At 41.8% G+C, this 18032-nt stretch overlaps 1 protein-coding gene across 1 annotated transcript in view; it reads right to left on the reverse strand.

Moving 5' to 3' along the window:
* TBCD (tubulin folding cofactor D) overlaps positions 1 to 18032 on the reverse strand; it is a 114506-nt gene that overhangs the window by 38701 nt on the left and 57773 nt on the right. Inside the window, exons 16-22 of the mRNA XM_033076432.2 lie at positions 14441 to 14470; positions 11123 to 11208; positions 7596 to 7676; positions 6834 to 6907; positions 5850 to 5967; positions 4976 to 5036; positions 3631 to 3653 (exon numbers count right to left, since the gene is read on the reverse strand). Coding sequence (XP_032932323.1) covers positions 3631 to 3653; positions 4976 to 5036; positions 5850 to 5967; positions 6834 to 6907; positions 7596 to 7676; positions 11123 to 11208; positions 14441 to 14470 — 473 coding nt within the window. The remainder of the gene's footprint in view (positions 1 to 3630; positions 3654 to 4975; positions 5037 to 5849; positions 5968 to 6833; positions 6908 to 7595; positions 7677 to 11122; positions 11209 to 14440; positions 14471 to 18032) is intronic.

Below are 18032 nucleotides of genomic sequence, written 5' to 3' on the forward strand. Positions count from 1 at the left end.
AAGATGCACAGCATAAACCACACTAACTTGAGAAACACCAAGGTAAATTCATACGCCACGTTGTATTCTATCACAGAATGCTACAGGTGAAACCCTGGCTTTATGGAACTCAAAGCTTTCCCAGTGACTTCAGTTTGTAGCAGGAGAATTTCACCTTACAGCTCTTCAGAGGACAGAGCAGCACGATCTCAGAGCCACCCAGGTCCTGGATGCACAAAACCGTCTGAAACTGGAAGAACTGTTGCAAAGCTGCAGGTCTTTGCTGATTAAGCTCATATGCCTGAAAAACTCTTTCAGGCAGATGAATGCCAAGAAACACATTTGCCCTGAAACCATCAAGATTAGTTACAACCTTAAAGGTCTTTGAAATGAGACGAGTTTCTCTTCTGCCCAGCACCTGTCAACACCTGCGGGCTCCCTTACTCTGCTGGAAAAGCCGAAACTCGGAAGGTGCTGCTTCAACTGACACTGCCTGCTGCTCCAAGCTCCTAAATCTGCTGGGCTGCCACAGCTGACGTGCTCCACAGCCAGCCAGCCTCTCCAGAGGCTGCAGGGATGAGCTCAGAGGCAGGCTGGGTGTGCAGCACGTCGCAGGCACCGCACTGCCCGGCGTGGGAGTCGCTGACGAACATCCCGGCACATCCAGGGGATGGAACCCCAAGGGCCAATAAACACAAGGTGTGCTGAGATACAGAGAGCACTGCAACCACCTGCAGGCAGCCCAGCACCTCCAGAGCCATTCCTCATCTCTGGGCATGCAAGCCTGTGGTATCAGAGCTGGCTGCAAGGAAGCTAAAGAATATTCTGAACATCTGTTCAGCTGAATAGTCACTCAAGAACCTCAGACCAGATGAGGCAGTTTCAGAGAATCTTAACACAACTACTGTTAAAACACTGTTTTCTTGAAGACTTTTCATATTATTGAATCACAGAATTGTTTAGGTCAGAAAAGACCTTTAAGATCATTGAGTCCAACCACTGCCAAGATCAACCTAACCCTTTTAAAGGTGTTAAAACCTTTTAAACTAAACCCTTTTTAACACATCTTTTAAATCTAGGTTTTCACAGATGGTAAAAACCAGTGATGGTGACTGCACCAATGCCCTGGGTAGCCTATGCAAGGCTTCAGAAACCTTTGAGTGAAGTATTCTTTTCCAATATCAATTTAAACCTTCCTTGGTGCAACTTAAAGCCATTTCCTCTTTCCTATCACTTGTTATTTGGGAGAAATGTGTTGAGAATGAGTCCAAGGTCTCAGATGTACAACAGAAATAGATCTGCTACAAAAAAACAGCCACTAACCTTGTTGGTGCAGTGGAAGCAGGATGGAATCAGGCTGACTACTCTGTGATTTCCTAACCCAGGTAACACAGCTGAAGGCAACAGATGCCACAAGTTTTTTCACCTCAGGTTTTTATACATAAAAGTGCCATTTAAAACAAATAAAACACAGTACAATTTTTGTAACTTTATAACCTGGACAGCCCTGAACAGGCACAGGAGGCAGATGCTCTACAGGGCATGGTTTGCATATGCCTTGGTGTAACCCCCACACAGAAACCCAGAAACTCCTGCACAACCCACAGCTGGAAGTGCACATGCAAATGCTCAAACCAACCAGCTCCTCCAGACAAACCAGTGCATCAGATGTGTCAGGATCAAGGCTAATGGCAGGAAGTACACACTGATGTGCCTGGACTTGCAGGCTCCTTTGTACTATGGTAAACCCAGAAAGGACTTCTGCAGGACAAAAAAATACTTGTATTTAAGAAAAATTAGTAATACAGTAGATGGGATTTTCTGTAACTAGCAGGAAAAAATGTGAATGCTTCAAGTATATTCAAAAGTGAGACTGACTGCAGTATAACTCAAAACAGGACTGTGTAAAGGAGAATTTATGGCTGTTTTTCAAAATCAGGTTAAAGATGGTGCAAGAACTGCTAAACAAAATAAGATGGTAGAGCAGCTCTATGGATGTCTCCATTACAGCCCTTTGGTTTCTCCTGTTTGACTTGAGGTCCTTACGGATTCAGCAGAATCAGACAATCAAACTCACAGCCCATTTTCCAGCTTAAAATGCCTAAATTGCAACTTTATAAAAAAATATTTAAAAGAAAAACAAAATTCAGCATTTCTACACGTTACTTCCTTTTCCTTTTCTCAGAAGGCAAAAAATTCCCTAGGACAGCTTGACCAAAGCATTAAAATCCCTTCAGTCCCTGACAAGGTTGTTCAGTGGCCAGAAGTGAAAGCAAAAGATTTGATAAACAGTTGAGACATGTGGCCAGATGTTCTTTGTTAATACAGTTTAAAAACTTGAAACTCAAATAAAAGACACAGGTTTTCAACATTCCTCCAAGATGTTGTTAACACTGAAAATTCCCGGTAGCAATTTCTCAAATGGAAATCTTTGGAATATTATGTGCAATAATTACTCATCATGAAACGAGTTTGGCTTGTTTCACTAAATGCTTGCCCAGCAACACTCAAATTGTTGGTTTGTTTTTATAACCTAGTTTATTTTTCTTGTCCCATTTTAAAATATTTTATGCACACTGATATTTTACAATATGGATTAGGGCAGACATCTGTGTTTCAGCTAAGTATGAGAGCAAACAGCAGTGAATCAATCTTGCTTGGCATTGAATTAGAACTCTTATCTAGAACAAAAACATTTCTGTAGGCATCTTATAAATACCATTAAGTGCAAGAAGTGCACATTATGACAAAAACAAATTACACCCAAGCTCCACCCTGACATTAAAGAATTTCTGGAAGCCAAGAGAGCCACCCACAAAGACATGAATATACAGTATCAGCACTAAGCCCATCTGCCAGCCCAAGCTCACTCGGGGCTGGAAGTGTCACATTTCTTTGGATGACTCCTCAAGAAGTAAATTTTATCATTTTTTCAGAAAGTTTCATGATTATAAAAACTTGCATAAAAATTCTTTAACCTGTAATTAAGAATTACATTTAAAAACTAGTTCAGGTTTACTGCTTTTCAGGGAAGGCACATGTGAAGAACTGAACTAAAAATGACCAAAAACTGTTGTCAGTTAAAGGAGGAAAAACCGTGACTTGCATATACAGTTATTAGGGAATACAAGTCATTAGGATTTGATTTCCTTAAATTTAGAAGCAAACTCTGAAGTCACACACCAGTTTTAATTCACATGTACTTAACAGCTCCTTAAGCAATATCCCATAATTTCCTGGAAGCTTCGACAAATAGGAAATGAAAAACAGCTTAGTGAAAACTCATTTACATTTTCTTTGTCGCAAGAGTTGAAAAATTGCCCTGAACCTTTTGCAATGCTCCTGTCAGGAAGGGAAGGAGGGAGGGAGGAAAGGAAGGAAGGAAAGGAAGGAAGGAAAGGAAGGAAAGGAAGGAAAGGAAGGAAAGGAAGGAAAGGAAGGAAGGAATGAATGAATGAATGAATTTGGGGTTCCTTAGTTCAAGGTCAGTTCTGCAGCCCGTTTTGAAACCTCTGCAGACAAAGCACCTGAGGGACTGGGGTGGGTGTCCCTAACTGTACAATCCCCAACCCCCTTCCAGATCCTGGTTTCATTCCTTTTAACTAACATTTTCCAAGATGATAAATGATGGTTTTGCATCTTTTTTCTTACCTGTACAACTGACGACTGCAAAGCTGGGGGGGAGAAAAAAAAGCAACAAATATTAATATTAATTGAGTTTGTTTGATCCAAGTGTTTTCATTTTTCCCCCTTACATGCAATGCCACATACTGTGAGCTGTGCAAAACGTTAGTTAATTTTAAAAATAAAATTCAAAGGGAAAACCTCTTCAAAACAACTTCTCCATATCCATTTGAACTTTGTTTTCAAAACAGAACAATTTAACACCTTCATAAAGCACTAATTTCCTGAATTCCAAACCCAAGCTGCTCCTGCAAATATTGTGGAAGCCAGTCTGGCTTTTTAAAACAATTTTCTTTCCACCATTGGTCCTTTTAGAGTAATGCTAGACTGCATTGTCTGATCACTGAAAATAACTTTGGAAACTACAGACTGAACAGAAAAAAACTTAAAGGCTTAAATGTGGCTGAAAAATCTTACTTCATTCTTAATGCTACAGTAAGCCATTGTAAAATATCAAAGACTATCACATTTCTATGCAGTAAAAGCCAAAAAACCCAGCTTATTTAAAATTGAGAGTTTATGCAACTACATCATAACAATGTAAGGCCACTGTAAGTGCAGAGATGTGCTGACCAAGCTTTCAGGCATTTCAAGATGAGAAAGTTAAAGGTGCTTTTTCAACCTGTGGCAGCAGCTCTAAGCTGTGCCCAGAATGAAATGGGCTTTGGTGGGTGAGGGGTGAAGTGTGACAGCAGAGCTGGCACTGAAGGTCCTACAGATCCTGCAGGAACCAGCCTGAATGCTGGACTGTCTGCTCCAGGCTGGGATGAACAACCCAACAACATGGGATGACTGAAAATCAAAGGGACAAATTAAGTGAAATTATCTCCACAGAAGTATTTGGAAGTGCTCTGAGCAGGGCAAGGCTTCATTCAGCATAAGCAGAGATACAATGCATCAACTAAAATGCACAATACGACTTTTGAGGTGTACAAACAGGAAATTATGGATGCAGGGACAAGGAATCACCAGATGTCCCTTGAGCACAATTATCCCAAGGCCAGTCAGGAGGATGAAGGGGGAGCAAAGACAGGGGGTAAAGGAACCAAAGCAACCCTCTGAATTGGAACTTCCAGCATCAGAGCTGGGGGTTCAGCAAGAGGCAGAAGAGCCCCCAGTGCCACTGTGTAAGACATGGGGTCCAGGACACCCAGCTCGCACAGAGTCTGGGGCTGTCCAAACCACTTTGTGTGACAAGGTTCACTCTTGGCACAGGGTTGAGGAAGGTGGAGAACAGCTGCCTTAATTGCAAATCTTTATTAAAAATCATGCAGCAGTCCAGGTTAAAAATAGATTTATGATGGCTACAAACCTCTTGGTGAATTTGCTTGAGTCCCTCCAATGACTTTTCAGTGAAATAGTACGTTACAGATCTGTAGAAGTATACAACATTTTTAATACAGTTTCCTCATCATGCTGTAAATCATTTTCTTCCATAAACACATTGTACTTTCAAACAGAAAACCAATCATTTGATTTTTCAAATTGTGCTCCACAGAAATATGCAATATTTATTTTTAAATAGTTCAGCAAACACAACAACAGAAATTCTTTCCTTATCATACAGAAAACTATTCCAAAAGGCTAATAAAAAAATCATTGTCACTTCCTAATAACATTGTAATTGCCAATACACTGATAACCCTTCCCAGCTCAGTATTTTTAGACTCCAACACTTCTGTGATTTTTCCATCTATTTCAAATACTTCCTACTACTAAAAATGAACTGTTTTTCTTGAACACAAATTCTTCTGATGGACACTGCTGGCAAACGTGTATGTAAATATATAGATATAATTTTATATATACCTGGACCAGAATTCATTAGTATTAAATCAGTCATTAAATGCTTGGGGAGGTTCTTCTCCAGCCTTGAAGACAAAAGACTATCCCTACCCAGGAGACAGCACACTTACTGGGAAAGAGGATTAATCTGCATTTAACTGATCACCCTCAATTCTCCAAGTAAGGTTGCAAATTATATTTTTTACTGAGTATGAATTTAAGACTGAAGTCTTAAATCACTGAATAAAACGTGAAAGCTGAGTATCACTCATAAAAACAAATAAAAAGTCAATGGAAATGCAGTTCAGTGAGATGAAGATTTCCATAATTATACTCAGGAAGCTTTTAATAGACCAGACATGAAAGGAAAATTTACAGTCTAGATAATCTTGCATTAATACCTATTATTCTCTTGTGCCAGTTTACACAGAGCATGGGTGATCTCAGCACAGGCAAGGATTGCCCCATGGCGTGTGTGCAGATCTGAGCCCACTGATAAAGGCAGAAGTCTTGGCAAAACTGAAAGAGATTAAATCGTTATTTTTTTTAAACAAAGCAGAGCGACAGATCACAATTCTAAATGTAATTCTGCCTGCCTAGAAATAACACTGGAAAAGCATTGCTGTAAAGTCAATTATGGAGGCTTTGTGGAAAACAAGTTTTAATGAAGTAAATTCTGACAAACCACACTGAGCTATTTGATACTCCCAACCACCTCCCCAGCTGGAGCAAATAAAATAACAGTACTACTGGGCACTGAGCTGGCTGAGCAGTGAGGGGAGTGGGGCTTGCACTGCCATGGAATTTGATTTCCATGTTAAATGCACTGGACCTGGAGCAGGACAGGAGCCCAGGCAAGGTCTGCCACTGCAGGCTCTCAGGGGCTGGGCTCTGCCTTCAGCCACATGAAAAACCTGCCAGCACAGCCTCAGCATCTGCACTGGGCTCAGCAAAGGACCCTGGGCTCATGCAAAGAAACATGTAATTCCACACAGTCAGAAAGGAATTCTTCTGCAGATGTCAGGCTGGACAAGACAAAACAGATCCCCCACTCTTTACAACATCCAAGAAACCTCAGCAAGAGCTGGGAGTTTGAGGGGGAGCTGCTGGAGTTGTTCCCACACAACTGCACCCATTTATTCACCTCAGAACCAGCAGAGTCCAATGCAGCCAGGTATCTAAGGCCCACACCCCAAATAAAAACCAACCTGACAGTAATTTATAATTTTTACATCAAACCTGAGAATGGGTAAAGCCATCAGGGTAACTAGCAGTATTAAGTGGCAAGGGGAAATCTTAACTTTTATGAAGTAAATTCAGTAGATCTTTGTAGGTTTGTCCTGCCTAAGCTGAGCCTGGCTGAGCAGAGCTCAGCTGGTACCTACCCATGTTTGCCATGTACTCAGGGGCCTGGGGAGTGATGTTATGCAGAGCTTTGGTTGCAAGTTCTCGAATAACACTGCAGAGGTAGAAAAGCAGTTCTGAGGGTTAGCAATGTGTTTAAAAAAAATCATGCAAGGAACGGACTCCTGCCTCTAACCAAAACCCAAGCAAATATTCAAAATTACAGCACTCTCTGTCCATCAGCCAGAGCTGGCTCCCATGCAGCCAGCCTGCAGCCAGCTTTCAGTGAAATGAGCACAAGGAGAGAAGGAAAAACACCAGTGGGGCAGGTGGAACCTGAGGGCTCCTTCTGTGCACTGGCAGGGACAGAGCAGTAAACTGTGATTATTTCTCATGATGCAAACTATGATCAGAACTGATAGAATCTCACTTGTGTGATAGGTACACATTTCAATCTTCCTGAACACTGAATGTGAGTAAGCACCATCTCTATGCATGAAATCTGCTTTAATTAGGATAATTGCATGGTGACAGTGTTTACCCCTCACATACACTATACACCATATAAAAGGGTTTTATTAATCTATTAACAGATTGAGGCCATGGCCAAAAGACAAAATTCATAAACCTGTTGAAGTGACAATCTTCTTGGGAGGTACAGATGATATCACCTACTACTTGCTCAGTTTCCTTCAATCAAATGCTATTGCAAACCCAGGTGTGAGTAAAATTCACAAAAATCATCTACAAAAGTGCAGAACAGTCAACTCCTGGATATTAATAACTAGATTTTATGAACTTACCTATCCCAGTGGTTAATCTTCATGTTAACTAAATGATCAATCATCGGCTGTGTATACTCAGGAAAGCCAGCAATGTACACACTGAAAAAGAAAAAAACACAGATCTAGGTTAGAAATATAGTCCAGACACAGAGAGTACAGAACCAATATCTGTGTGCATTTTACCACAGCCTGTTCCAAAGCTTTAAATTCTCTGGTATTAAGCCAACCAAAAAATTACTTAAATGTGCCTTCTATTTAATGAGATGCAGCTGAATGACAGGATGGGAAATATTCTGAATTCTTGAAAAAACTTAAAATCACTTCTGTAAAACTGTCAAATTGTTTCTAAAACCTGCTTGACATACAACAAGTTTGACATTCAATCCCATTGTTACATTCCAGATAATCCAGACATGTATATTAACTTGAATAACTATTTCAGATTGAAGAAACACATCATTGATATCAACTACAAGACAGAGGAAAAATAAGTTACAGAAATGTGTTAAATCTTCAGAAATATAATGGCCCAAAACGGAAAAGGGGTTTTCAATTTGTGCTTTATAAAAATCAAACATATACAGAAAGTTAATTGACAAAAGCAGTGAAAGCTGCAGAGTTCAGGTGTGAGATGGAGGGAACAGCAGCACTAATTACCTAAGGAGCCTGCATTACCTAACTCACAGCCACACTTCCAATCTTCAGAAGCATCAACTATGGAAAGCCAAGGTCAACACAAGTGAAGTGAAATGTTTCTGCAGTGCATCTGATGAGTGTTAAATCACCTTGGGAAGCCCAACAATCAGCAGCATGTGTTTGTGTCAGAAGGGCACAAAGGGACTCATGGATTACCTTAATTTCACCTTTTCATATCTTTTGGGTGATTAACTTTGCAGCTATGATGGTGTTCCATTAATACAACTGTGTGCAATCAGAAGCAAACAAAGAGAAAAACCAAATATTGCCACATGTTCCCATCCTGATAGCTCTGGAACTCATCAGAGAGGGAATCCTTAAATCCACAGACCTCAGTTACTTGAACCAACACTGGACATAGAAGCACTCTCTACTGAGCCCTAGAGAAGGATTTGACAGTTGGTTCAAATTGTTGTTGATGCCAGCAGAGGAAGGATAAAAATCCTGTCTCTATGTCCTTTCCCTGTTGTGCAGGAACACACAATAGCAGACACATTTCCCCGGCCATGTTTGAGCTCTCCTCTCTTCTCTGAAGCTGCTTTTTTGAGTCCCAGTGTTAGCACCCACCATTCCTGCCAACCACTTTAATTAACTTCCTTGCTCACCTAAAAATCAATCTCTTGGTTCACAGGTGAGCTAAATCCCACTTTTAATTTTAGTTCATAACTATCTTTAGTCCTCATCTTATGTGCCCTACTGAGAATTTAATGCAAGAAGTTTTCCCTACAAGCCTGTACTTCCTGATGATGGTGCTGGTTAGATTTTTGTACCCCACTCAGGTTAGGAAGCTTTTTCCTTAACTCTGCTTGTACCAAGCTCAGAACTCCTGGAATCACATAATCTCTTTCCTGCCAGTTCAGATAAAACAGATTTCCTCCAACTTCAATTCTCAGAAACATATTTTGATATTTGAGCTGAATCCTCCAAATACCATCAGCAAAAAGGGCACCCAGTGTGAAAAACCTGTATTAAAACATTTAATTTGAAAGGCTGTAAACAACTATTTATACACACAAAAATATTTGTAAATACACATGATACTGCCCCTTCACCAGAACATTATCATCATTTATGAACCAAATTCAGCTGTAGAAATTGACATCTTTTTTTTTTAGCTTTTATTGCTCAACATTATCATGGTACATGTTTTCTGAGTAGCCAGATACATACCTGGGTGCTTTTTCCTTTCAGGTTACTCAGGGAAAAATAAGGAAATAGCCAAGTAACTTAAGTATTGACCTGAATAATGACAGCCTCCTTAAAGAGCAGTGCCATCTTTTTGAAAGTAATAGAATGAATGAGATGGCAAATATTTTACCAAAAAATAGTTTGATTAATGGCACTGAGCATGGTTTCAGAGATTCAAGCTTCTAAGTACATAAGGCTATTTATAAAAAGATTTACAAATTCATTCCTCCTGCTGAACAATTAAAAGAAAGAAATCAACAGCAAGAATATTGTCACTTAGGTAAGTAGCACTCATATAAAAACTCTGGAAATCACAGAGAAAGAAGTAAAAAAAAAAGTTAAATTACCAATTCAGCTCTTGAAAAGACAGAAGAAACTAATCAGTCTCCAAGCCAGAATTGCAGAAGAGAGCAAATAAAATCAGCTTTGTCACTTTGGAATGTTTTCAATTTTCTCTAAGTACAAAACCCCAGAGTTCCAGAAATCACATGGCTGCCATCCACGTGGACCTGGAGCAGCATGGAACACCAAGCTCCTGCATTTCCCCATCCCCTGTGGGTGGGAGCTCTGGGGAAGGCAGTGGGAGGAGGGTGGGGACCCCAGCAGGGCTGACACTCGGTAAAAGGTGAAGGCATGAACAGACTGAAATGATTCTGCACAAAAGGGACAATACAGAGGGGATAGATCAATTAAAAAATAATTGAGTTGAAGACAGAGTGTTCCAGTACAAATTATCTTCAAATCCTCTCAGTGGCAGTGACAAAGCTGGCAGTGGAGCATGAACCATCATGTACCTGGGTGCTGTTTCTGTTCCCCAAGGACATCTGCTCAAACCTTTCTGACCTGCTGCCTCCTGAGCAGCCCCACGGGGCAATTTCCTGCCCTGTCTCCAGCAGGGCTGAGTCACCTCCGTGGGTGCTGCTGTGCTGCTCTCCCCACCCTGCCTCTGGACACAGGCTGGACTGCAGGCCAGACTGTCTGAGACAGCTCCAGCCAGAACCAGCCCTTGCTCATCATCATTTCCTCACCAGGAAATGCAATATTCTGTTCCTTCTGGCCAGCCAGTTTGGCTCCCAACTCCCCTGATTTCAGCAGCTCTGTGTCTCCAGAGCTGACTCTATTCCCCTGGTTTATAACCACACCACCCCAGTTTGGCTATTTCCCACCTTTGCAGACTGTACTGCAGAGATCAGTTTGGTTTTTCAAACATTACTGCACACTGTGGCCAGCTTTCCCCTGAGCTAACACAAGCACTCGAGTTAAAGGTCTATGCACAGACCACAAATTCAACAACTTGGGCAAACTGCTTTTATAAAATGGGTATGATTTGATTTTTCCACCCATGTCAGAGTCTATCTGCCATCACAACAGCCTCTCCTTTGATTAAAATTCTCCAAACCTCCTCATCTTGTCCAGCCCTGAGCAGCTTGGACACTTTTGTGACACCTCTTGGCTGCTTCCTCCTCATAGACAAGGAAATCACAACCACATTTTCACTGTCACACACATGATAATCAGTTTGGTGCAAAATAAAAACCATTTTGATTTACTTAAAACTATCAGTATTAAATAATGTTCAGTAAGGTTAGGCAATCAGACAAATATTTCATCAGGTACAAGAGGTCCCTCATATTTGGGAAAACTAATGATTGGAAACTTACCTTATAGTCAAGTAACAGTTAACTCTGTTACCAACAGCAAAATAATCAGCTGCAGTGAGAATGTCAATGCCATGGGGGAAAGTGCCCTACAAACAAAATATTATTTTAAAATGTATAATACATTCCAAATAGGCAACATGATTGAAAACAAATCTCCTGCTACTCTCCCAAGCACTGAAAAAATACAATTTAATTTATAGTAAAATCACTTGTACTAGAGACATAAAGGATATTGAATATATAAACACCAAAATACCTCACTCTGCTTGTGAGTCAATGATAAACAGCCCAAGCAAATGGCAGCAGGCAGTAACCTATGCAACAACTTCTTTCTCACCTCCCAGCCATACCAAAATATATATTTGGTTAATGCATGACTATGTATATACCCAAAAGATGATTCCTCTAGAAGGATTCAGATAAACATAAACATGTTTCCAGTTTATGTGAAGGCACAAGGTGAGTTTAATGAAGTATAAAATTAGAGATTTAGGCACCAAGAGGTGCATCACGTGTAGAACACTTACATTTGTATTTTATGACTCATTAATGAACTGAAAAATGGGGTTGGTTTGTTTTTAAAATAAACTCGGGTTCCCAGCAAAGCCTGAAACATTGAATCCTACTGAAGGATCCCACTGCTGCCATCACTCCTCAAACCAGCATGTTTCTAGAAGATAGATTCTAAGTATGAGATTTCCACTTAGAAATCTGCATTTCTGTATGCAAGCAATACAATTCAGATATTCAGAATTTTATTGGCTCTGGCTGGTTTACCAGAGCATCAGCAGAGGCAGCACAGCACCCATGAACCACGATGAAGAACAAATGGAGAAGAGCCAGCTGACACTGGCTCCAGCAACTCCAAAAGGGACACTCAGAGGGTATTAAAACAACAAGGCTCCCTGAAGTACAGGTTTGGGATGTGATGCAGGTTTGTTTACAGCTCACTCATCCCTTCCACATCAGGATCCAGCCATGCAAAACCAGTGGGAAGTATCTCTCCATCTGAGCCTGAATCACTGAAGCAGTTTACCCTGGAAGCAGTGGGAGCTGCCAGCTGCTGCCAAGGTCTTGCTCTGGGAAGCAGAATTCCAGTGCTCCCAAAAAACAAGGCCTGAAATCTGCCTGGACCAAGGAGAGACAGGGTATTTATGGCTTATCCAAGCCTGCAAGTCTTGGTGACTCAAAGGTAAAATGAAAGCTCTGTCCAAAAGCCTCATGAAACCCCGATTAGGGGCAAAGAAGTACATGAGAAACACCTCAGCATGATGTAAGGCCAAAGAGCAAGACACACAATGGAATGTATAAAGATGCACACTACATAAGGGAAATCTCAGCCAAACAATTTGAATTCTAGCTGCCAGCTGAACCTTGCTGTCTGTTCCCCAGCTGTGAGTGTGCCAGTTTGATGCATCTCACAAAGGGCACGGTGCCACCAAGGCTGTCAGTGAGCCAGCATCATTCCTGACTTCAGGAACACAGAGGTCACAGCCAGTGGGAGAGTCAGGCTTTACAGAGACAGCCAACAGCTTCTGTTCTCTCAGAACACTTCAAACTTCTCCAAAGTACAAGTTGGTATTATTAGAAGTACGAGCATTTCTATTGATCTATGCTCCAAAAAATTCCTCAGATTTTCCAAAGTTTCCATTTATACACAGTGTAAGTGGCATTTTTACAATGGTTTCTGTGGCCATCAGCAAGCTCTGCATCTGGGACATGTGGAATGACAAAGCTGAAAGAGGCAGGAACCAGGGAACAAACAAGGGCTACCATTTTCTCCACCTATTTAGTATCAGCATCATGACCTCAGGTGGAGAATATGTTTTAGCTCCTTCCAATTCAGAGAAAGGGTGTCTCTTTCAACACACTCCAGACAGTGGATCTACTCATTAAGTAACTATTTTCCAAGGCACCAAGGAATGGTTCAGCAAGTAAAACTTCTGACCTTCTGCAGGAACCAACTGGAGCCTGACAGTTCCTCCATGCCATGAAAACTCACTGTTCCAGTGCTGGTGTGCCAACACAGAGGCTGAAATCATCATCATGTGATGACACATGTGAGTTGTGGGTCAAAGCAGAGTCTGTAAGGAACCTATCTGGCTGTAAGCTAACATGGACTGTACTCCTCTGATTAAGAAATAAAGAAGCTTTTGCTACATGGAAGCACTTCTAAACCTGCAGCACCCAGGAGCCCTCTCTCCCCTGGAGCTAAGGCAGGCTGAGGTGTTATTTACTTTGTTCAGCACCTCACACAGTGCAACCAGGCTGGGCTGCTGTGTGATGCCCAGCCTCTCCAGGGCAGGAACTGCAGACACAGGAAGAGTCACCCTGGCTTCTGTTTATCACAGACCCAGCTGGGTCAGGTCACCAAAAATCTCTATTCTCTTCTTCCTAGTCTCCTTGCACCCTTTCCCTGCTATTAACTCACTTCTGTCTAGAAATACACACTGAACATAAGCAGATGGTTTAACAGCCAGAGGTCTAAAGGAATAATATTCTGGCTCAGAACAGAGATCTTCAGAAATCCTGTCAAGTAACAGCATTTTAACAAAGATCCCTTATTGATAACAAAATTGCCTTAACCATGCTCACATGCCCTGCTCTGTTCACAGGAATACACTGAACCATTCCTCCCCACAGTTTCTCTTAGTTGTACATTCAGCTGTATTAATTTCTGGTGAGATAGTCAAGTAAATCCAAGGTTTTACCCTATTTGCTTCTCATCCAAGTTTGAAAACAAAAGTTGTTTTGAGGATTTTTACTACACAAATGTTGCTAAGTTACGTGGGAACCAAAGGATTTGGGTACCTCCAAAATGTCCAGATTTCTCAAAATATCTAGTTGCTACAAGACACAGGCCCAAAAATTGAGTTGAATACTCTTGAGTCTTGTTTACTGTGGAACCACCAACTACAGCAATGATTGCACAGCCAACTTCAGTTGCTCTGCTTCTATTGAAAGCTAGAAAATCCATTAAACAAAAAACAAAACCAAAACCCTGCACTTTTCCTGCTTTCAAAGCACTGTAGCTTGCAGGGTGTACAATGACTAGCTGAAATGCTGGGTTTGCTTTTCTGAAGGACTGAAAATTACCTGTAAGATAATTTTCTTCTCAAACTGGAATACTAAAATAAAACTCACACCTCAGAAAAATATTCCACAAGAACCTGCTGCTCATAATGAAAACAATTATTTTGTGACATTCTTTCACTCAATTTTTCCAAAGCCACGGTGTCTAATTTTGATTTTAGGCACTCCATGCTTACAGCAACCTCCAAGGCACAAATGAATGAAGATGCAGGGAAGTCACCATACCTGTCTCCCAACATTCTCCTGGAAGGCAGCCTGAGGAACAGAGAACAAACACACCAAAACGAGTCAGGTTTGCTTTTTGATAAACACCAGATGATGAATTCAAAACACACAACAATATAAATGACCCATGGCTTTTCTGTTTTAAATAAAGTAAACTTTGTCAGTAGAACAAGCCCACAGGGCTTTTCTGTTTCTGCATCTCCACGTTGTGCTGTTCCTGGAGCCCTGTGTTGCCCAGCAGCAGTTTGAGAATGCAATTTATTAAACTGGTCACACCCACACAAGTGCTTGGGAGCAGGGACATGAGGCTTGGCCCTGGATGGAAAGTCAGTGCCTGTAGACAACAGTAACTGAGGCAACTCACTCTTGTCTGACTTCAACATGAAACACTCTTTGCTAAGAGTGGGTAAAGTTTAGTTCTTTGGCAATGAAAACTCTGGGCAAAAGCCACTGAGACTGCAATAACCATCTGCAGGACGTGTGTCTGAAAGCACACTGAAACACTGACAAAATTCATGTCTATCTCTTGTATTTTGCACTAGATAAACTCAAAATCTTGCAAAAAATGCAATGAAAACAACCATAATCTGTCTACTTGTGTGGCATACAACCTACTTAATTCCCTACCTGAATTTTCTCTCTCTCACAAAAAAGCCCATTTTTTTATCTCTTTAAAGACCATAAAATCCTAAGGACTAATAGAAGCTGCTGTAAATTTTAAGGGAGGGGAGGTCCTCATTATCTGGACACTCCTCCATGGAACTGCCACTGTCTCTGCACACACAGCTTTCCAGTGACAGACAACACTTGTTAACTGGACAGGAGGGAGTCCTTACTGTTTACTGAAATACCACAAGAATTTAGACAGCCAGAGCTTCTGTATTTCCTCCACAAGTCCAGCAGCCTGTGGTAATCCACCTGTGACAACAACAGGTTCAGCTGGCTCCGTGGGGATCACTCTGTGCAGGTGGAGCCAGGGCTGTGCCAGCCGGGATGGAGCCGGAGCCTCCCGGAGCATTCCTGGGGCGCTGCTGCCTGCTCAGGCTGCTCCTGCAGCCCCTGCAGACCTGCCCGGGCAGCTCCAGCTGCTGCTGGCACTGCAGGGCACAGAGCACAGCCTGGGAGCCCCTCACTGCCAGCAGTGCCAGCAGTGTCCCCGGGCAGCACATCCCGGGATGGAGCAGGAGCTGGGGCTGCAACGGTGCCCAGGGGCTGCAGCGATGCCCGGGGGATGGAGCAGGAGCTGGGGGATGCAGTGGTGCCCTGAGGATGCAGCAGTGCCCCAGGGCTGCAGCAGTGCCCCGGGGATGGAGCAGGAGCTGGGGCTGCAGCGGTGCCCCGGGGACTGCAGTGGTGCCCGGGGCTGCTCCTTGCTGGATGCTGCAGCCTAGCTGCTCACACAGGCCTTTCCCCCTCCTCTCCTCGAGCCTTTCCTCCTCCTCTCCTCGCTCCCAAGCCAGGACAGCAGTGCCTGTCACTCTGTAGAACTCATTTCTCTCTACTTCCAGCTCTCTGTCCTGTTTTATGCTCCCCTCAATGTATTACTGCAGGCATAGGCTGGGTTTGATGCTGTGGAGATCAATCAGATCTCATTAACCTGTAGCCAGTTATTTGTGCAGCTCTGAGCTCCCCCTTGGTGGAAGGAAGGCAATTAGGTGCTCATCTTTTAGCCCACTCCATAAAACAAGGTATGTTTGGGGTGCAGAGTGTATTTTCTGGTAGCTCTGGGGTATCCAGAATCCCAGCCTAACAGGGTTAGTGACAGTCTGGGCAGTGCTGGGTTAACAGTTGGACTTGATGATCTTAAAGGTCTTTTCCACTTAGATAATTCTATATTTTATGCTACTGAGACCCTTTTTTACTCAGCACAGGCACATTTCAGTGAGAATAACATTATCATATCCAAGGGATTTTAGAGTTTAACCACTGCACTACAATGCCATTTTAAAATGGTTTGCTCAAACAAGTGCCTTAATGACACAAAATCTGTAAAGCCCTGAAATTCCTAAAAGATACCAAATTCCTAAGAGATGCCAAATACACCAAGTGCTTTGTGAGAGTAATTTTTCAGTTTTTATACAATCCCCTTCTGGAGGTGGAAAAACTGGATTAAAGATACTAATTTGAAGATTCCATGAGATCAGAACCAAGGTGACCAACTAGGTTGGTAACTTGAACACTCTTCTTTCCCATAAAAACTGAAAAAAAAATACTACAACATTCTCCAAAAATATTTAATTTAAAACTAGGTACTTTCAACACTGTCAGCCAAACAAGAGGGGGAAAAAAGCCTCTCTTTGAGATGTCAGAGCTGAATAGAATCCAATTCAACATCACTTATTCATCTGATTATTCCTTATACTGATTATTCATGAAAGAATTGCACAAGCCAGCCCAGAATGCTTGTGGAGCTTCAAAAGCAGAGTCTTGTTCTATTCTCTCTAACCTCAGGGTTCAAAATGTCTCTATTCACCATTTTATTTTATTTGTGCTCTGCATTATAATATATTGCATATTGTAAGAGATGGAAAATCTAGTAAAACCTGTTGTTTATTTAAATATGTGTTTAACTGTAGTAATGATTGGAAATATTTAGCACTCCCAGGTATTTTTCTTAAAAATTTTAATAATGGCTGGTAAACACAAAATATTTATTTGCCTTTCTAAAATAAGAGAAAAGGCTTTAGTAATTTCATAAATGTCTATCAAACAGCTATTCCAAATTTTGACCAGCTCCAAATTAGAAAATACTAATGAAAAAAATAATGAAACTGGAGGTAGCTGATTGCAGACAGTGCAGGAACCTGGGCTACAGCCGAAGAGGAAAGTGAGGAGAAATGTGCTGGGTTTTGTAATTAGAAATACAGATATTGAGGCTGCACTAAGCTCTCAGCTCATGGTCAAACAACCAGTTTAAGTGTAGAAACACACTGATGATCACACAGGACCATTAAATCAAGCCACCAAAGGTAAGCAGCACACTTGTAACAGCAATTGTGCTATAAAGATTTCTCCTTGGTGTCTATAGAAACCCTGATTCTGAGGACAAGTCCTAGGGATCACACAAATAATTCACTTTTCACCACCTATGTGCCACTCTCAGGAAAACAAATTCCTCTAAGGAACTGATTTGAACAAAGGGACTTAAATTAGCCAAGAATAGCAGATTCTACAGTTTCTAAGATGTAGGAGTTGAAGTCTGGGGGAAGCAGCATTGCTGACACTCATTAGCTGTACAGCATGGGCAGAGTTCTACACTACTCAGCAACCTGCAGCACCTTGGCTTGCTCAGGTCTGAGCACCTCCAGAGCCAGGAGCCCTGCTGGGGTTGCTCAAGCACTGACTCACTTCCCCAGCAATTAGGCTGCAGCTTCATTCAGCAGCTTCAACATCAGCAGAGGTGTGGCTACAAAAAGCAAGGATGCTATCCAGGTATCCCTGAGAAACCCTCCTGATGTTATAAACACATCAGCTTTCCAAATTTCAGTCCAAAAAGTCAGACAGACCTGGTAATGTGCATATTGCAAAGTCTGTCTTTTTTTTTTATTTTAACACATTCACAGTGACATTTCTTGTCAGGAACAGAGACATT

This window comes from Catharus ustulatus, chromosome 20 (genome assembly GCF_009819885.2).
Source record: "Catharus ustulatus isolate bCatUst1 chromosome 20, bCatUst1.pri.v2, whole genome shotgun sequence".
NCBI lineage: Eukaryota > Metazoa > Chordata > Aves > Passeriformes > Turdidae > Catharus > Catharus ustulatus.